At 40.4% G+C, this 21967-nt stretch overlaps 1 protein-coding gene across 1 annotated transcript in view; it reads right to left on the bottom strand.

The window, feature by feature from the left end:
* Positions 1 to 4603: 4603 nt before the first annotated feature.
* The window catches only part of LOC128664472 (bombesin-like), a 40554-nt gene continuing 23190 nt past the window's right edge, over positions 4604 to 21967 (bottom strand). Inside the window, exons 2-4 of the mRNA XM_053719298.1 lie at positions 12064 to 12243; positions 4957 to 4985; positions 4604 to 4678 (exon numbers count right to left, since the gene is read on the bottom strand). Of these exons, the coding sequence (XP_053575273.1) occupies positions 4604 to 4678; positions 4957 to 4985; positions 12064 to 12243 (284 nt within the window). The remainder of the gene's footprint in view (positions 4679 to 4956; positions 4986 to 12063; positions 12244 to 21967) is intronic.

Here is a 21967-nt window from a genome sequence, read left to right as displayed (position 1 = left end):
ACTGCTGCAAAACCCCACAAGTTACCAGTATGATGTCCCTGTGAGGTATCCGTAGCTCCCCCCTGCTGACTTGGGAGCATTATGTCCCTGTAAGGCAGCCGTAGTTCATGTCCATGTGAGGCAGCCGCAGCTCATATCCCTTTGATGTATCCGTAGCTCACGTCCCTGTGAGGCATCCGTAGCTCTGCAAACTCACTTGGGAGCCGAGGGCCTTAACTTTTACCGGTATTTCCAGCGGTCAATATTAAGGTAGTTCAGATGATGAGTTTTTGATGTTTATTGATTATCAGTATATGATTACCATAATTGTGAGCAGTTCACTGTGGGGCTAAATACAGTAAATTTACACTCTGCACTGTGTGAGGGAAGGAGGCTGAGTGTTTTAAGAGGATGCAGTCTTTGAGGGTTATGAGGGGGCTGTGTGTGTGTGAGGGGGCTGGGTAAGGAGATTGTTATCTGTCAGGAAGGGAGGCTAAGAAATTAAGGAGGGGTCTGTGTTCTACTAATTTGTATATATAATATAATGTGTATATAAAGTTAAAAATGTGTATAATGTATAATGTGTATATAAAGTTAAAAAATATTTTTTCTTAAAATAGCACCAAACTTTAAGGGTGCGGCTTATAATCAGGAGCGGCCTATACTCGGAACAATACGGGTATATATATATATATATATATATATATAGGTATAGATATATATTATTCAAAAATACCATGAGATATATATATAGAAATATTTATTTATGAATAAATAGAACATATTCTGTTATGTGCAAAAAACATTGGAATGTGAAATTTCATATTTTCATGTCGGGGTAGCACACACAAGAATAGGTGATCTGGTTTGCGCGCAAGTAGGTAGTGTTAGTTTTTCCAATTTTCATGCAAACATATCCGCAAGTCTTGCCAGCAGCGCACAGCTATTGTATCTCTCTAGAGTGTGAGTACCATGTCTATGTAGTTTTTCCAATTTTCTTCTCCGTTGACTTCTATGGGGGGGAATACATGAATGCAAATGCTAAGCTTGGCTTTTTGTGTTTGTCGGGTTAGCGTGTAAGCGAAAACAGTTTACTTTCAACTCATAATACCTGCTCAACCCCACGTGCAGAAAAAGCTTACTTCTAGCGCAATTAATGCTCAAGCAGGAGCGTTAATCAGCGCTCCACTTGTAATCTGGCCCATATAAATAAAAACCTGTGGTAATTGATAATGATATACATGACTATGTACTCCCCTTAGCTTTCTGGTGCACATGCATCTATGCTCCCTTGAATAAATTCACCTGTGCACCCTGCAGCTTCCTGGCTCCCTGCAGATTCCTGGGCCTCGATCCGATATAAATCGTCGCCCGTAAAAGCCGGCGACACCAATATTTGCGCGGGTTTGGCATCCTATATACGGCGTAACTTAGAAGTTACGCGCGTATATTTCTGCCTTCGCCTGTCGTTTTTTGGCCCATAGACTGACATACAAAACACGCGCAGTTTGGTATCCAATATACGGCGTAAGGACTTATGCGCGCAGATTTCAGAAAATCTACTCCATTCTCATCTCGCCACAAATTGAAGGCGCAGCAACCCTTGCACTGACTTAGAAACCAACGTAACTCTCTGAAGGCCTAACAAGTGCATGCTTAACAACATACATATCAGCAGCTTTATCACAAATAGTTAACCTCTTCAAAGCATTTATTATTCCTGCCCCTGCAAATTTGTCAAACCAATCACAAAGGGGTCAATCATGGGGCACAAGGGGTCATCATGGGGCACAAGGGGTCAATCATGGGGCACAAGGGGGCAATCATGAAGCACAAGGGGTCATGATGGGGCACAAGGGGTGCTGGAAGCCCTACAATCCCCTGTTGTTCTGTCTACACATGCTGATTCTATAGTTGCTGCTGAGGTCCATGGTGATGGTGCTGCCCCTGCTGCAGCTGGTCATCGAATTACATACTGTGGATTTCCACTGCATGTAAGTGAAACTACTACATCCTACCCCCATTCCCTTAACCACCCTAATTACTGAAAATATATCATTAGTTCAATTCATGTTTTGGTCACTATGATTTATTGACTATCAATTCGAGGAATGAAATTGGATGTTTATACCTTATGTTCACACCTTCTGTAAAAACATTATTATTTAGATATATATACCCATGTGCAGGGATAGGCAAGGTGTCCTTCAATAAAAGTCTTTACCTTAGAAAATGTCCGCCACACCCTTGGCTCATGCCTATCCCTGCACATGGGTCAATTTCTATTGGATGTGAGAAACCTTGATTTACATCTTAAAAGTGAATATCACTAGGGGGGGCGGAGCCGACAGCGAGCATGGCTGGTCGCAATTTTCTTGAGCTCCAACTGCTATCACCTTAACATTGAAATAAGATGCAGCTTAGCTATGAAATTGGTCTCAATAAAACAGGGGCTTTATGTTTATTCCCTCTCCAATAACCAGAGAGTGCTAATTTTGCCTCTGACTTACTGATATCAAGGAGAGACCGGAGACCAGGTTAGAATCACAAAGAAAGTCGCCATCTTACCTTCCTCCGGCCCAAGTCAAAGTGAGCACTGTTTTTGCCTGTGCAGACCACAAGGTGCACAGAACAAGATAAGATTCCATGTTAAATACTCCTTGAGAATGGAGGAGGATCTGTATTCAAAGGTACAAGCTCTATTTGATGACCATGAGAGGCGGATACTCCGCAGATTCGATCGCATCCTAGCGATAGTAGAAGACCTGCGTGGCGCGAGGAGGAACAACGAGCCTGATGCGGTGAGTGAGGGTACCGCTGCTATGCAGCCTGTCATGTTACTAGAGGTGGGAAAAGCCTCCGCACCGATACGTAAGCCTACAAATGAACCTTTGCAAGCTGGCACCACGGAGGAACATATTGAAGGGGCCTGGGGGTTGGTAGCTCTGGAGGAGCGAAAACTGCCGACATTTGCGAACAGGGGCAGTGTGTATGGTGTGATCTGGAGGTCACTGTCCTGTTATGTTTTTGAAACCTACTTAGAGAAAGATGGATATGGTAAGGTTTGTGAGCCTCCCTCCCCCTTACAACTGGATTTCACTGCTGCTTTTGTGGGACTGCATTGTGTGAGAGCTGGTGTGGGCTGAATGTCTCTACAGCAGCTGTAGGAGTATAGTGTGTATTACTCCTATGGCAATCGCCAGACTTAGCAAGATGCCTTTGCCCTATAACTACTGCGCACCATTGTACTGTCTGAAGCTCAGACATCTACATTCACGAAGATCTTTTTATATATATATATATCTGTAGACACACTTTTGGGGTGGTGGTGGTTGCTAAGGGCTCACACTGCTATCAAATTTGCTGATGCCTGCAGTTCAGCTCACAGATTTATTCAATATTTCTACTGTACCTGTGGCTGCAAAGTCTACATTTATGAAGATCGTTATCGGAGACTGTGTGGATTTTTGGTCTTGGACCGTGTGCAGGACTGTGGGACTTATGTGCAATAATTTTTGCATTAAATGTTTGGTTAACTACTTACAGCAATGTTTCTTCATGTGTTCACTGATGTTTGTTATCCTTTCTATTTTTCTTACATTGCTATATGACATGTTATAACTTACATGTTGTTATGTATGTTGTGGAGTTCTTGGGCTGATTCAGTAATGTAGCCTTTGCACTGGGTAATATGAATACGACATAATCTAGATCACAGTAATTAAACCTATGAACATAAGGGTCAGTTTAGTGTTTCAGTCACATCCTCACCTCTGGATTGCTTAGTGGTAGAACTTCACTTATAAATGATATGTGTGTGTCATTGTACTACTAACTCCCAGTATATTGTAGGCCTACCTCTTATGATCTTTTAATGTGTGTAACCTGAGCGCTGGAGAGAGCGATGCTTTTATAGCATATAATCTAGCAATATTGATCTACCTAGTTAATTATGCCATGTGCACAGATCACCATTAAACCTAATAACCTTAGTGCCCTATTAAATGTCTACTTGTGATCCCTTTTCCATATATACCCTGTAGAAGTCTGCCTCCTTATCTCTATCTCTATTGCGGTCCCCTCCCGAGACTATACTCTGGCGAGGAGGAAAGTATACTCAACTAAATATAGCTTAAGATTCATTGCTTGCCCATCATGAAGAGCTTTATTTACATACTAGGCTTCGCCCCCCCCCCCTCCCTAACCACCCACCCTTCCCCCCCCTCCCTTTCCACCCTCCCCCCCTTCCCTTTCCACCCTCCCCCCCTCCCTTTCGATCCTCCCCCCTCCCTGTCCATCCTTCCCCCCCTCCCTTTCCATCCTTCCCCCCCTCCCTTTCCATCCTTCCCCCCCTCCCTTTCCATCCTCCCTCCCCTCCCTTTCCACCTTCCCCTCCCTTCCCATCCTTCTCCCCTCTCTTTCCATCCTTCCCCCCTCTCATACCATCCTCCTTACCATTCCCCTTCCCCCCTTACCTTCCCATTCCCCTCCTTTCCACCTTTTCTCCCTTCTCCATTATCCCTCCTCTCCCCCTTACCCTCTTCCCCCCTTTCTCCCTCTTCCCTCTCTTTCCCTCACCCTCCTCCATCCCCCCCTCATAAATGTAAGGTAAGGGATAACTAGCTTATCCTCCATACTCCTTTTTGGCAGAGTTATATTGTCTCTGCCCTGTTCGTAGAACCAATGTAGTGGTTTCTGTCTATATAAGCGAGAAAAAAAAAAATGGTTCTCAGGATTAAAAATGAAGAGATTTATTATGAATTATCCTGAGTTCAATGTTGATAGACTGTTTATCACCATAATTTTAGTATTGATGTTAGCTCCTTTGTGTATCACCTATCTGTTTTCCTATGTATGTGTGAAACTGTCTATGCGGTTCTTTATTTCTGACACAGCGTTTGGTACTTGTATCTTAAACGTTCTTATCCTTAACTGCAATATCTTCCCTCAATGTTATTATTAGTCTTAGGGACCTACCCGTGGTCCTAGCTGCCATGGGAAGAAGCCTATAAAATGCAGGTCGTCTTTAGGACTGCATTATTTAAAACCCCTCTGAGTAGTACTTTTAATACAGGGGTCCAAAAGCGGCCCCAGCAATATTGGAGGGAAAAATGAGGGTGATATCAGGTTTGCTTTTCAATCTCCACACCTTTGACTATATTTTAACTTGGGTCAGCTATATGAATATTGTGTTAAGGGTACTATCTCTACATATGTTGTAGTTATGCATCTTTTATTTTTTTTTTATTATATATTTTTTTTCTTAGGCATACAATATGTATCTTACCATGTATTATGTGCCATATGTTTGTATGAGCAAACTGTATTTGTCTTGGAAATTGTTATTCCCTCAATAAAAATATTTAAAAAAAAAAAAAAAAAAGTGAATATCACTATATGTACCCTTCATACACAACTATGTGATGTGGTTTAGAGAACATGAATATGTCATAAACATGATGATATTACCTTTTCTGGGCCATTTCCACACAGGCCTTATTATATTTTTCAAAAATATTAGTGTACTAAAACACCCCTCACATGGATGTGGATGACAATTATATGGTAAATAACAGAGGACAAGATTTAGGATGAAATATAACAATATTTTTTTTTTTTAGGCTTCTTAGATGAGGGGGCTGAGGGGCCTGGAGTGGCTCTCCTGCCTCTCCTGGGTTGTGTGGATTCAGAGGATTCTGCAGGAGTGCTGGCCACAGATGAGAGGCTGGAGGCAATGTACTGCTGGTGTGTGAAATGCTCCACCAACACACCAACATACATATCAGCATACATACCAGTTGGTTTTGTTCCCGCCATCTGTTGTCACTCTGCATCTGCATGTCCGAAATAACTCTCAGCATCTGAGATTGGTTCTGGACGATACCACTTAAAGATGCTGCCATGTCCCGTTGCAGCTCAATGGAACGCTGTAGTAAAGTCTGTTGGCTCCTGTAAAACCTGCGTTGGTCTCTCTGCATTCTCTCGCAGGTTAATGTGAGCCTCTCACAGGTTGATGTTTGCCTCCTCTGGAGGGCAATGTATTCATCACCCAGGGCAGAAGTCAGAGGATCTAAAGGCTCTTCACCAGCAGGGATTCTAGGTGCAGGTTCACCTCTAGCTGCTGTTGCATCTGGAACAATGTCAGCTGTTGCTTCAGGAGGAACAATGCTGGCTATTGCTTCAGGAGGAACAATGCTGGGTGTTGCTTCAGGAGGAACAATGATGGCTGTTGCTTCAGGAGGAACAATGATGGCTGTTGCTTCAGGAGGAACAATGATGGCTGTTGCTTCAGGAGGAACAATGCTGGCTGTTGCTTCAGGAGGAACAATGCTGGCTGGTGCCTCAGGAGGAACAATGCTGGCTGGTGCCTCAGGAGGAACAATGCTGGCTGGTGCCTCAGGAGGAACTACCACAGCTATATGCTCCTCTTCATATGCTGGAGCTCTTCCAAGGGAAGCGGTTGGTGGAGCTCTCCGGGTGGACTGGTAGTCCCATTGACGACTGGTGTGCGGCCACTCAGCCTGACCAGTTTGTATGTCCTGGTGGTAAAAGTCCTGACTGGCCTGATATTGAGAGGGGGGGGGGTAAAGACATCTACCCTTTGGGGATGCCTTGGCTGACCCTCATAACCAAAGGAATAGTCCTCCAGCCAGGGCTCCTCTTCAAATGCATGTGCACATTGTGATTTGTGATATGAGGGATTTTAATATGCAAAGTATACATGTATGTGTTTCATACAATACTGTAGTTCAGTGATGGAGAAAATGTGTTCTTTAAGTGACACTATGGTCACAAAATTTCCTTTAGCCTGATGTAGGCACATAACGTGCTTTCTTGAGCTAAAAGTATTGTGATGGCTATAGTGTCCATTTACTGAAAACTCTACATGTGGCCTGTGGCCTGTGTTACTCCGAGACATGTTAGTATTTCACTATTCCACCTCATATCATGAATTTCAATGTGTTAAGTAGCATTAAATGGACATTAAACCCATTTTTATTATTGCATGATTCAGCTAGAGCATGCAATTTTAAACAACTTTGTAATTTTCTTCCATTACCTAATTTGCTTCATTCTCTTGATATTCTTAGCTGAAAAGCATATCTAGATAGGCTCAGAAGCTGCTGATTGGTGGCTGCACATCAATGCCTCATGTGATTGGCTTACCCATGTGCATTGATATTTAATAAACAAAGAATAACAAAATAATGAAGCAAATTACATAATAGAAGTAAATTGGGATGTTGTTTAAAACTGTATTCTCTATCTGAATAATGACATAAAAAGCTTTGGTTTAATGTCCCTTTAATGTGAAATATAATTGTAGATGTTTTTGTTAGTTGGCCAAATACCATGCTCCTCATTGTGTGCATGAATGTGTGACATTAAAGGATGTTATATCTCAAATACATATAATACTGGTGTGTGGGATGTTACTCACCAGCATGCTGTGCAGATGTTGCAGTCCCTGAGTCATGAGTCCCTGGAAGTCCACGGACTGCTGTGACTCTCAGGGACCTACAAATGAGCTCCTGCCACTCATTATATTCCGCCTCCTGGTGAGGACCACCGCCTGTTCTCCTCTGCTGCATGGCTTCTTGACCCATTTTCTCCTTGACCTGCCTCTTGCAGTCATTCCACCTTTTCCTGAGCCCATCCACATTCCTCCTCTGCTGGGCCACGCCGTTGACTGCCTCCTCGACCCTAAGCCAAACATCTTTACGCCTTCGGGCAACTCCTTTGCCCTTCTCTTGGCCAAAGAGGGCGGTATGGTTCTCCAGGACGGCCTGGACTAGCGCAAGGTTTTCTGCAAAAGAGAAGTTGGGGCACCTCATGCACTCCTCGTCCTGGGCCGCCTGGCTCCCTCCCTGGGATGTTCCTGGTGTGGGTTCCTCCTTATCCTCTCCCTCCTCCCCCCTTCTATCCCCATGTGCACCCTCTGTCCCTCTTCTGAGTGTGCCTGACCTTGGGGCAACCCCACTCCCATCCTCCCTTCTAACTCTCCCCCCTCCACTCACTCCCTGACGGGGACCCTGCTGCTCCTCCTGTCCATAATCCTCTCCCTGCAACTCCCCTTCCCTCCTCCCCCCCCGCCCTAGCTCTCCCTGTCATCCTCAAACTACACACACTCACACACTCACACTCACTCCCACTTCAATCACACACAATCACAACCAAACACTCAGCCTATCACACTGTAAAAGATAAATAAAATTTGTGAGGTGTTAGAAAAAAAAAGTGTTGTGTATTTTGTATATGTGTGTATGCAAAATGTGTGCAATATGTAAAAAAAAGTGTAAGTAAATGTACAGGCTTAACAATCCAACAATCCGACCTAACTAACTTAATGAAATGCTCCTCTCTCACTACTCTTACCACTAATCTCTCTACTCACTGTAGTGTGCTGTAGCTCCAAGAACCAACCAAACACACTAAAGAAAATGGCCGCTGCGCATGGGTTTATGTATGAATTTTGAATGGCGTAATTTCAAGTCGCATTTTTTAGAATTGGCTGTTGTTTTTTACGATTCGTAGCCTAATTTGCATAAAACTACACTTTATTGAGACTTTACGTGAACAAAATCCTGGCGTAAGTACTTGCGACGACTAAAATGTGTATTTGCGCACATTTTAGTTGATCGCAGGTTTTTCCTACTTACGCCAGTTTAGTATCTGACGGCGCAGTATATTGGATAGGTCGAGTTGCGAGGTGAAATTACAGGCGGCGCGGGTTCCCTCGCTTGCGCCGAAAACTATAACTATATATAGCCGTATATCGGATCGCGCCCCTGGTTTGTATCTGGGAATCTCTCAGCTTTCTGGTGCACATGTAGCTATGTTTCCTTATATATAGGCACCTGTTCACCTGAGGCTACCTAGATTAAATTTAAAAGTGCTCAATACGTATGTTCCATTTTCCTCTCTATCTGTCTGGGTTACATGCACTTTACTCTATGCAGCTCTTTTATTTACATATAGCTCTACTTACAGCAGCTTCCTAGCTCATATGGACTTCTGCTATGTCTTTTAGTTATAACTGTATCTTGCAGTGCTGTGACTCAATAAACTTCTCCATGAAACTGTCTAGCTCACATAAACATGGGTTCCTAGTGACTCCTAGTAAAACATGTGCATGCTGTGGAGATGTTACTGACACATACCTGTGCATGCTGTAAAGATGTTACTGACACATACATGTGCATGCTGTAAAGACGTTACATAATACTGGTGTGTGGGATGTTACTCACCAGCATGCTGTGCAGATGTTGCAGTCCCTGAGTCATGAGTCCCTGGAAGTCCACGGACTGCTGTGACTCTCAGGGACCTACAAATGAGCTCCTGCCACTCATTATATTCCGCCTCCTGGTGAGGACCACCGCCTGTTCTCCTCTGCTGCATGGCTTCTTGACCCATTTTCTCCTTGACCCGCCTCTTGCAGTCATTCCACCTTTTCCTGAGCCCATCCACATTCCTCCTCTGCTGGGCCACGCCGTTGACTGCCTCCTCGACCCTAAGCCAAACATCTTTACGCCTTCGGGCAACTCCTTTGCCCTTCTCTTGGCCAAAGAGGGCGGTGTGGTTCTCCAGGACGGCCTGGACTAGCGCAAGGTTTTCTGCAAAAGAGAAGTTGGGGCACCTCATGCACTCCTCGTCCTGGGCCGCCTGGCTCCCTCCCTGGGATGTTCCTGGTGTGGGTTCCTCCTTATCCTCTCCCTCCTCCCCCCTTCTATCCCCATGTGCACCCTCTGTCCCTCTTCTGAGTGTGCCTGACCTTGGGGCAACCCCACTCCCATCCTCCCTTCTAACTCTCCCCCCTCCACTCACTCCCTGACGGGGACCCTGCTGCTCCTCCTGTCCATAATCCTCTCCCTGCAACTCCCCTTCCCTCCTCCCCCCCGCCCTAGCTCTCCCTGTCATCCTCAAACTACACACACTCACACACTCACACTCACTCCCACTTCAATCACACACAATCACAACCAAACACTCAGCCTATCACACTGTAAAAGATAAATAAAATTTGTGAGGTGTTAGAAAAAAAAAGTGTTGTGTATTTTGTATATGTGTGTATGCAAAATGTGTGCAATATGTAAAAAAAGTGTAAGTAAATGTACAGGCTTAACAATCCAACAATCCGACCTAACTAACTTAATGAAATGCTCCTCTCTCACTACTCTTACCACTAATCTCTCTACTCACTGTAGTGTGCTGTAGCTCCAAGAACCAACCAAACACACTAAAGAAAATGGCCGCTGCGCATGGGTTTATGTATGAATTTTGAATGGCGTAATTACAAGTCACATTTTTTAGAATTGGCTGTTGTTTTTTACGATTCGTAGCCTAATTTGCATAAAACTACACTTTATTGAGACTTTACGTGAACAAAATCCTGGCGTAAGTACTTGCGACGACTAAAATGTGTATTTGCGCACATTTTAGTTGATCGCAGGTTTTTCCTACTTACGCCAGTTTAGTATCTGACGGCGCAGTATATTGGATAGGTCGAGTTGCGAGGTGAAATTACAGGCGGCGCGGGTTCCCTCGCTTGCGCCGAAAACTATAACTATATATAGCCGTATATCGTATTGCGCCCCTGGTTTGTATCTGGGAACCTCTCAGCTTTCTGGTGCACATGTAGCTATGTTTCCTTATATATAGGCACCTGTTCACCTGAGGCTACCTAGATTAAATTTAAAAGTGCTCAATACGTATGTTCCATTTTCCTCTCTATCTGTCTGGGTTACATGCACTTTACTCTATGCAGCTCTTTTATTTACATATAGCTCTACTTACAGCAGCTTCCTAGCTCATATGGACTTCTGCTATGTCTTTTAGTTATAACTGTATCTTGCAGTGCTGTGACTCAATAAACTTCTCCATGAAACTGTCTAGCTCACATAAACATGGGTTCCTAGTGACTCCTAGTAAAACATGTGCATGCTGTGGAGATGTTACTGACACATACCTGTGCATGCTGTAAAGATGTTACTGACACATACATGTGCATGCTGTAAAGATGTTACTGACACATACCTGTGCATGCTGTAAATATATTACTGACACATACTTGTGCATGCTGTAAAGATGTTACTGACACATACCTGTGCATGCTGTAAAGATGTTACTGACACATACCTGTAAATGCTGTAAATATATTACTGACACATACCTGTGCATGCTGTAAAGATGTTACTGACACATACCTGTGCATGCTGTAGAGATATTACTGACACATACCTGTGCATGCTGTAAAGATGTTACTGACACATACCTGTGCATGCTGTAAAGTTGTTACTGACACATACCTGTGCATGCTGTAAAGATATTACTGACACATACTTGTGCATGCTGTAGAGATGTTACTGACAGATACCTGTGCATGCTGTAAAGATGTTACTGACACATACCTGTACATGCTGTAAATATATTACTGACACATACCTGTGCATGCTGTAAAGATGTTACTGACACATACCTGTGCATGCTGTAGAGATATTACTGACACATACCTGTGCATGCTGTAAAGATGTTACACATACCTGTGCATGCCGTAAAGATGTTAGTGACACATACCTGTGCATGCTGTAAAGATATTACTGACACATACCTGTACATGCTGTGGAGATGTTACTGACACATACCTGTGCATGCTGTAAAGATGTTACTGACACATACCTGTGCATGCTGTGGTTATATTACTGACACATACCTGTGCATGCTGTAAAGATGTTACTGACACATACCTGTGCATGTTGTGGTTATATTACTGACACATACCTGTGCATGCTGTCGAGATCTTACTGACACACACCTGTGCACACAGTGGAGACATTATTGACACATACCTGTGCATGCTGTTAAGATGTTACTGACACATACCTGTGCATGCTGTAAAGATATTACTGACACATACCTGTGCATGCTGTAAAGATGTTACTGACACATACCTGTGCATGCTGTGGAGATATTACTGACACATACCTGTACATGCTGTAAAGATATTACTGACACATACCTGTACATGCTGTAAAGATATTACTGACACATACCTGTGCATGCTGTAAAGATATTACTGACACATACCTGTGCATGCTTTAAAGATGTTACTGACACATACCTGTGCATGCCGCAGCTCTCTTTCTGATTCTGCTCTGTTCTGCTCCTGCAGGAGGGCAGCTCTCATGTTCTCAACGTTACGTTTATCAAAACTTTCCATCTCTTCAAAGTCTGTGTCCTGTAGGCTCTTCTTACCCATGAAGTGACCTGGAAAAAAGTTCACACACTGATTTCAGCAAGCTCCTTACCACAAATATGACTAGTGGTACAAGACATTATATATATGGTTGATACGGATGGACTTATACAAGGGGGAATCTTTAATGCAGGGATTCTTAGCCTTATAAATAATTACAGGCCCCAATGGATTGGCCAATTTGCCCCACACCCTCTTCGCCAGACTGTTGAAATCATCACTAGATATATCTGGTGCATTCAAAGAGGAATTTACATATGCAAGGGAAGTAACGTTTATAAAGCATATTATTCCCTACACTCAGACATTTACTACATTTTACTTTCACTTTTTTTTATTCTCTGTTTTACACAGTATTTTAATAAACTACTATGATATTTTTTACCATATAGTTTATTTGTTTAAAGTTACCTTAAAGTCATATATATCATGGTTGCAAAAAAAAGGAAACATAAAGTTGTGTAACGTGAAAATCAGATTTATAGTTGCTTGATAAAATTAAGTAACAAACCTTTTGGGTGGAATATATTACCAAGGATCTACACTTACAATTACCAATATTTTAAAATTAGTTTATATAGAGAAGCTCTACCATTTCCCTGAACAATCTGCTATTTATATTGCTCATACTAAGTCATCCTTGCCTAAAACTTCAAACTCCTACTAAGAAGCTAACATAGTGCAAGGTGAAATCATTTTTATTATGATCCCTTAAGCAAAAACCTCAAAATTGAATATTCACGATCTAAGGTGGCGGCCTGACAACACTTTCTCAACCCCCCCCCCCCCCCCCCACCCCCCCCCCCCCCCCCCCCCCCCCCCACACACACACACACACACCAGTTCCTGGTTTGCTGGGTAACCCCGTAAAGCTACTATACTCAGTGGGAACATTAAGCCATACAACGCTAGCTGAACTTCGAGATCCTGGATTAGAGTGAGCTGCTGATCTATACCTCGCATGGAATCCAAGCATGGAATCCTCAGTCACTACCATGCTACATATGCTGGCTCAAAAGATGGAGTGCCAATTCAACTCACTTACCAAGCTCTTGCAAGCGGAACAACGTGACGATACTGATGAAGAGAGGAGATACGCTTCAGCTACTCCTTCACAATTGTATGACATGGAAGGTAAGGTGTGTGGTAAGTATCCCTGTGCTGACTCAGATAGGCCTACTAAGCAGCCGGGGGATGCTGCTGAGCAATTGACAAGGGTTGCTATGATAGTCAAACCGCTTATCCTAAACCATGGCTGCTACTCCCTACTGGAATCTAGGAAGTGGAACCCTGGACCGCTAGTGATGCGGCCGGTCGATGGGGGATCTTGGTCTGCTGGTGAGATGAAGCCTTCAGAAGATCTATGGGTAGATTAGCCATATTTCATATCTAACTTTTGTCTAGGCATGCGGTCTAGCAGCAGCTACGTACAGGATACCATTCTCCTGTTAGATACTGGGGAAACAAGATTACAGCCAGAAGAGTCCCATACCCCTACCTTAATAATTGACTGTCACTCTAAGATTTCATAGTTGTGTACAAAGGGGACAGTATGGTCTACAGAAACTGAATATATCTTTATGTTCCTAGCTTGTGGCATAGGCTGACATCACAGTCTGATTCTTGAATTTCTATGAGAAGTTCTTCGTATAAAAGACAGTCACCATGTTCATTCTTATTGTATATTGTATTATTAATCTTAATTTACAGTTTTCATAGAGTTATTTGTAATAAGAAATGTCCTGCTGCTTCATGATACCAGCTTTAAGGAAACTTTATTAGTTAGGAGATTTGACATTTGTCTTTGTCTCTCATAGATATCAGACACTCTTAATTACCATATATTTATAAGGGTTCACATATCACTTAAGCAGAGCTATTAGATGCCTATTCTTATTAACACTCAGGTTTTATATCTGGAAGTTCAGCCACTCCAACCTATACCGCTACTCATCTAGCCAATGTAGCAACTCCTTTATTTCATTATAGAGTTTCTTGTGTAAGCTAATCTATTCTCTTAGAAGCCCTAGAGCGACCAAATACACTCATAAGCTATTATATTCCTATCAATTATTACATTTGATGGCCTATTCTCTCAGATTTTAGCGTATGTGCTCTGGCCTCTCCATAAAAATAAACTCTATACCATAATATAGATTGGCTAATCTTTGTTAATCAACATCATTTCAAGTGGTGGTTACCCACTGACATACTCTTATCTATCTCCTATACCATATATTCCCATCTAAGTATTATTATATTCTCAATATACAAATATTCCATGTGGCCCAAGAGTGGTCCCTATGTAACTACCATTTGATATGACTTTAGTAATCCAGTCGGTCCAAGAGTGATCAGTCCAGTAGTTCCCTCATAACTATATTATATAAAGAAAAAAAAAAGATTTCATTTACACTTGTTCCACTTTTATATTAACGTCTCAGACATATATCACTACCAAGGGTGTCTCACTATACACTCTTATCATATAGATTAATGACCTCTTGTTGTTATTTCTCATGTAAGTCAGAGATCAATATCACCTTACATAAAGTTGAAGCCTGTAGATTCCATAGCAACAATTAAGATTTTGCTCATTGTTCTACTCTTTCTGTTTCCAGGCTTATCTGCTACACAGGCTTGTATATTGTGTAGCTTGTAAGTCTTCATATTTGTGACCTTGAACTCCATGTTTCTTTATTGGACAAACCAGGATTGATAATCCCCCAAAAAAGGTGCGCTTGTGTGCAAAAAGTTCAAACGGATTCTAAGAATGTTCAGACTGCAGTCCTAATAAGATGATCCAGGGTGGACTCCTAAAGATGATAAAGACAAAAAAGAGAGGCGCCGACAATAGAGCATTATCATCTGGGATACACAAAGGCACAAAATACAGCCCTTCCCCCAAATACACAGACTACTCACAGACGGAGTGGCACAGTAACGAGCCGGGATTGTTAAGGGTCGCCCGACAGACACGCTGAGGCTGTTGACGTCACAGGGACTCGTCCAATCAGGATAGCAGCTCCTCCCCAGCTCCCACAGAACAGCACAATCTTGTTGTCAAGCTGATGTAAATGGCCCAAAAAAAGGATTAACTGTTTATGTGATGATACATACCACATACATTCTCCCAGCATATTACGTTTAAATACATAAATACATACTGTATCAAATTATGCTTTCATAAAACTTTGCAATATTTATACCAAAATGCATATATATTACAACAATTAATATTTATGATTTTTTTTTTAAAAACAGACAATAAACAAACTATTTAATCCAATCAACGTACTTAACCCATAATATTATGTATGTGTCTCGCCACTGTTGTCATATATTGGAATATCTTTACCAATCAATAACAGTAAATTATAGACATTAAACAGTATATTAGAACACCACAGTGACAATAGATCATAAACATAATTGGTCAAGTATGGTAAAAGATTCCCCTCATGCCAATGAATACTTAAGTATTCCTAAGCATTGATGCCATCTATATTATTAGTATATCATTATAAATAGCTACATATAAAGCTACAAAATATAAACATATAAAACATATATAACATATGCGGGGTCTATGATTCATAATACGTGTAAAAATGGTTATAAAATCCAGAGATCATACATAATATTATGGGTTAAGTCCGTTGATCGGATTAAATAGTTTGTTAATTGTCTGTTTTTTTAAAAAAAATCATAAATATTAATTGTTGTAATATATATGCATTTTGGTATAAATATTGCAAAGTTTTATGAAAGCATAATTTGATACCGTATGTATTTATGTATTTAAACGCAATATGCTGGGAGAATGAATGTGGTATATATCATCACATAAACAGTTAATCCTTTTTTTGGGCCAGGGAGGTGTGTACTGAGACCGCCCTCTGATTGGTCAGCGTAGGGTATTTCATGAGATGAATTGTTTTTAGTTGTACAGCCTGATGAAATGGCCACCAGCCGAGAAACGCGTTGCTGTTGCTTTTAGATTATTTTAATAAATTGCCTCATATATACCTTGCACTGTTTTATTGCTATACCATTACTGAACACGCTATACGTCTGCAAACTAATATAGCCATTTACATCGGCTTGACAACAAGATTGTGCTGTGCTGTGGGAGCTGGGGAGGAGCTGCTATCCTGATTGGATGAGTCCCTGTGACGTCAACAGCCTCAGCGTGTCTGTCGGGCGACCCTTAACAATCCCGGCTCGTTACTACTGGCCCTCTGTGCCGCTCCGTCTGTGAGTAGTCTGTGTATTTGGCGGAAGGGCTTTATTTTGTGCCTTTGTATATCCCAGACGATACTGCTCTATTTTCGGCGCCTCTTTTTTTTTGTCTTTATGTTTCTTTATTGCTTTTGTGAAGGCCTGTAAATCTTCTGATGTAATCTATAAAAACCTCAATAAAAGACTTAAAGGGACACTGAACCCAATTTTTTTCTTTTGTGATTCAGATAGAGCATGCAATTTTAAGCAACTTTCTAATTTACTCCTATTATCAATTTTTCTTTGTTCTCTTGCTATCTTTTTTTAAAAAAAAGAAGGCATCTAAGCTTTTTTTGGGGGTTCAGAACTCTGCATAGCACTTTTTTATTGGTGGATGAATTTATCCACCAATCAGCAAGGACAACCCAGGTTGTTCACCAAAAATGGGCTGGCATCTAACTTACATTCTTGCATTTCAAATAAAGATACCAAGAGAATGAAGAAAATTTGATAATAGGAGTAAATTAGAAAGTTGCTTAAAATGGCATGCTCTATATGAATCACAAAAGAAAAAATTGGGTGGGTTCAGTGTCCCTTTAAATATGAAAAAAAGAATTAGTTTATATACAAGCACAAATGTATTTTACCTTAATTACAAATCGGTAACATGTCATTTTTGAAAAATATATTAGTTAATATACATTCATGTAAGATTCTATCGTATGATAAGGAAATAAGAGGCAGTATTGTTATGGTTAATGCAGAAGCATAAAACTTGATGAAAGCAAATCGGAGACCAGATAACCACCATGGGGTAATGAGCAGATTAGACTTTGATGGGTTTGTAAAATCATAAAAAAACTTTTTAAAAATTTACTGAAACTAATGCTCTGTGTTCCCAGAGGTAATAAAGGAAAACTATCTATTTAAGGTCTGGAAAACAAGAAAATAATCAAATTAAGCTTACTCCTGCCCCTGTATAAGGCAAATTGTAAGTGTTAAGCCCCAGTTATTTTCTTCTTATATTTGGGGCAAAATGTATGCAACTGGGTTTCACTCTTTTCTTCAGACCTAGTGTAACTGTTATACCTTGTTGTTTATATATATATATATATATATATATATATATATATATATATATATATATATATATATATATATATATATATATATATATATATATATATATATATATATATATAAAAATGCTAAATACAGAAGTTAAAATAGCATTACTGAAGAGTAAAGAACCAGTTTTTATAAAGTAATATCCAATCATTGAAGACTGTTTCAGCAATGTTCCAAACAAAAAAGATTAGTTTACTTCAGTTAAGCTATTTGTCTGAGGGGTACATCTAACATTTGATTTTGACACACAGTCATTAGTGCTTATTTGATTGCATGAGGTTTGGTCAATTACTTGTTGTAAAGATGTTGGCAGTAGAAGTGTTTTTTATATGATTGTGTTTGTGCTGTGTCAATATGTGTGGCTAGCAGTGTTGTGCATTATATGAAGTAAATCACACTTACACTATTGACCTCACAACTAATAACTGAAACCACACAGACTGTTGAATGGCTTCATCTTATTTTTATTAACCAACAACAAAAGTAAAATAAAATACAATTACAACTTTTAATGCAGAGATGTATTCAGAGGTGTGTTATATCTTATATCACAATCACAAAACCCTCCTCCTCGGCCAAACCCTCCCAGCAACCACAAAACCAGGGAGAAGCCCTGATCAAGCCCTCTTCAGAACCACCTAAATCTGTGTATATTGGCATAGGAGCCAAAATATCAGGGTGCATAACAGAAATGTAACCACAAGCTCAGAACTCAATAGGCTTAAAACATTTTGGGGTCAGAATATCCCATTGTCAGACAAATGGCCAAGAAAATGATACAAATCTAGTGGCATGTTTATAGTCCAGTGAGTCACACACACACATTGAAAGACTGTATGATAAAAGCAGCCACCTGTTTTTTGGTGCAATCCTTATACTTGACATGTGGGTGGGTGTTTACACAAAATGTAATTTCCCTAGAACTTAGCTGGCTAACAATGCAGGTGTTTACAGTAATTGTCCCACACTCCTGTCACATACCCTTATGCACCAATATGGAGAAAAATTTAATCTGACACCATCCAGAAAAAAGAAGACATTAAAGGAACACTGAACCCAAATTTTTTCTTTTGTGATTCATAAAAACCTTGAAATTTTAAACAACTTTCTAATTTACTCCTATTATCAATTTTCTTCATTCTCTTGCTATCTTTATTTGAAAAAGTATAGTACCTTGGACAGCACTTGTTTATTGGTGGATGAATTTATCCACCAATCAGCAAGAGCAACCCAGGTTGTTCATCAAAATGGGCCGGCATATAAACTTACATTCTTGCTTTTCAAATAAAGAAACCAAGAGAATGAAGAACATTTGCTAATTGGAGTAAATTAGAAAGTTGCTTAAAATTGCATGCTCTATCTGAATCACACAATAAAGGGTTCATTGTCTCTTTAAGAAAAAAAGGGCATGAATACCTATGCTTATAGAGAACAAGTGGATGCTAAAGGGCTATAATGCACATTATATATATATATATATATATATATATATATAATATGTGTGTGTTTGCATATGTGTAAAAAAATGAGAGCAAATCCGAGAGTCATGTTAAAAACTATTTCTTTTAATCCAAAGTTGCATTAAAAATCGGTACAACAAGGGAACAACTTGGTGGGTTGAAAAAAAATGCCTAGTAATGAAGCTTACGCGTTTCGGCTGTAGCCATAGTCATAGCTCATGCTACACACTCTCAGCTGTAAGTTTAAAAAAGACCTTATTGGGCTGTGATTGGTGTAAAACTTAGTAGGCGTATTTTAACCCTATACTGTGAAAAACAGTATGTGAATATACATGTACTTATTACATTATTAATCTACCTGGATACTGAGGGTACTACTAAACTGGAGGCTGTATTAGGCAAATAACAATATGAGATCATCTGGAAAAGATCAACATTATAGCAAAAAAGCCTATATTACTTTGTGCCTTAAATACCCTCTCTGGGGGCTGTAGAGCATACACTACACACAGTGGTAGATGATATTAGTCAGCGTTATATCATAGTAGCATATAGGTAACAAATTACATTTAACATAATCCAACTATCCTAAGAACAGGGAGCAACCAATACTACTATATGGATCTCCTATTTTATAAATGGAATAGAATAAAATATTTAATGAATGAATAAATAAAAAATAAATAATAAACATAAATATATGAATAAATTGATGAAATAGACGAATGTGTGAATAAGCAACTCGCCATTTGGTTCGAATTTAAATTAGAATAATGGTTTAAATTTTGACCCTAGGTGGATGCACATATACTGAGATGAGAGGTAGTAGTGAATGTATATACTTGTATTGATTAATGTTGGTGGCTATTCCCAGTAATTAATCAAATCATACTGGGAATTGAGGAATCCTGGGTGTCTGGTTTCCAAATGGAAAATCCAGAACATTTCTCTTTTGTGCAAAAGTTTTTCTTTATCACCACCTCTCTTAGAATAACCTGTTCTATTGCCTTCCACCTAAATGTTGACAGACTCTTATTGTGTTTAACCACAAAGTGTTAAACAATGGGGGTGGTGGCTTTGCCCACATTAATGGAGCTAAAATGTTTCCCTTATGCGTGATCTTATATCCCTGGTGGTGATTCCTATATACTGAACCTGGCACTGTATCATATAGACCACATTGCTTGAGGAGCAGTTTAAACACCTTTCAATATTGTGAATCGTTTGGTTAACTGTAGATGAAAAGGTTGATGTTATTTCAACGTAATCACAGGGTTTGCACTTATTGTGCCCACATTTGAACATACCCTTGAGTGTTAACCAGGAGCTGGTGTCCCTTGTTTCTGATCTTAGCTTAGAGGGGGATAAGATATTACCCAATGTGCATGCCCTCCTATAAGAACATCTCAGGCCATTGTCCATGGTGTTAACCAATTTGTCATCAGCTCTCAACATACCAAAATGTTTACATATTATGCCGCAAACTTGTTTATACTGAGCACTGAAACTTGTCACAAAGGTAGCCCCTTTGTGATGAGTTGTAGTTTTAGTCTTTCTTTCAGAAAGTAATGTTCTCCTATCAATGTGTTTTACTTCATTCAGAGCCTTATTTACATCTGAGTTCTTGTAGCCCCTTTGTTTGAGACGTACCACTAAATTCTTGGACTGACTCTCATACAGTGCTGTATCAGAGCAATTCCGTTTAAGACGTATTAGTTGGCCTTTAGCAATCGCATAAGGGACATGGCTCGGGTGGCATTCCCAATTCATTAAGGATAATAGTGACTATCAGGCTAACACAGTGTATATATGGAACAAACATCAGAGATTTATAGCTAGGAAACAGCAGAATAAACAGCGCAATAACAAACTTAATAGGAGAAATAGACGTTGGAGAAACAGTAAACAGGTCACGTTTAGTGACAGTGAGGTAGACTCAGGTGATGATCCTCAGGTTAATGAAAGGGATTCCACTCACTATATACAAGCTACAAATCCTCCTAGTATTTTGAAACAACCAAACACTACACAAGAACAGTCATATACAGGGAGTGCAGAATTATTAGGCAAGTTGTATTTTTGAGGATTAATTTTATTATTGAACAACAACCATGTTCTCAATGAACCCAAAAAACTCATTAATATCAAAGCTGTTTTTAGTTTGTTTTTAGTTATAGCTATTTTAGGGGGATATCTGTGTGTGCAGGTGACTATTACTGTGCATAATTATTAGACAACTTAACAAAAAACAAATATATACCAATTTCAATTATTTATTTTTACCAGTGAAACCAATATAACATCTCAACATTCACAAATATACATTTCTGACATTCAAAAACAAAACAAAAACAAATCAGTGACCAATATAGCCACCTTTCTTTGCAAGGACACTCAAAAGCCTGCCATCCATGGATTCTGTCAGTGTTTTGATCTGTTCACCATCAACATTGCGTGCAGCAGCAACCACAGCCTCCCAGACACTGTTCAGAGAGGTGTACTGTTTTCCCTCCTTGTAAATCTCACATTTGATGATGGACCACAGGTTCTCAATGGGGTTCAGATCAGGTGAACAAGGAGGCCATGTCATTAGATTTTCTTCTTTTATACCCTTTCTTGCCAGACACGCTGTGGAGTACTTGGACGCGTGTGATGGAGCATTGTCCTGCATGAAAATCATGTTTTTCTTGAAGGATGCAGACTTCTTCCTGTACCACTGCTTGAAGAAGGTGTCTTCCAGAAACTGGCAGTAGGACTGGGAGTTGAGCTTGACTCCATCCTCAACCCGAAAAGGCCCCACAAGCTCATCTTTGATGATACCAGCCCAAACCAGTACTCCACCTCCACCTTGCTGGCGTCTGAGTCGGACTGGAGCCCTATGCCCTTTACCAATCCAGCCACGGGCCCATCCATCTGGCCCATCAAG

The sequence above is a fragment of the Bombina bombina genome, chromosome 6, assembly GCF_027579735.1.
Source record: "Bombina bombina isolate aBomBom1 chromosome 6, aBomBom1.pri, whole genome shotgun sequence".
In the NCBI taxonomy this organism is placed as follows: domain Eukaryota; kingdom Metazoa; phylum Chordata; class Amphibia; order Anura; family Bombinatoridae; genus Bombina; species Bombina bombina.
This window is presented reverse-complemented; position numbering and strand designations above follow the sequence as displayed.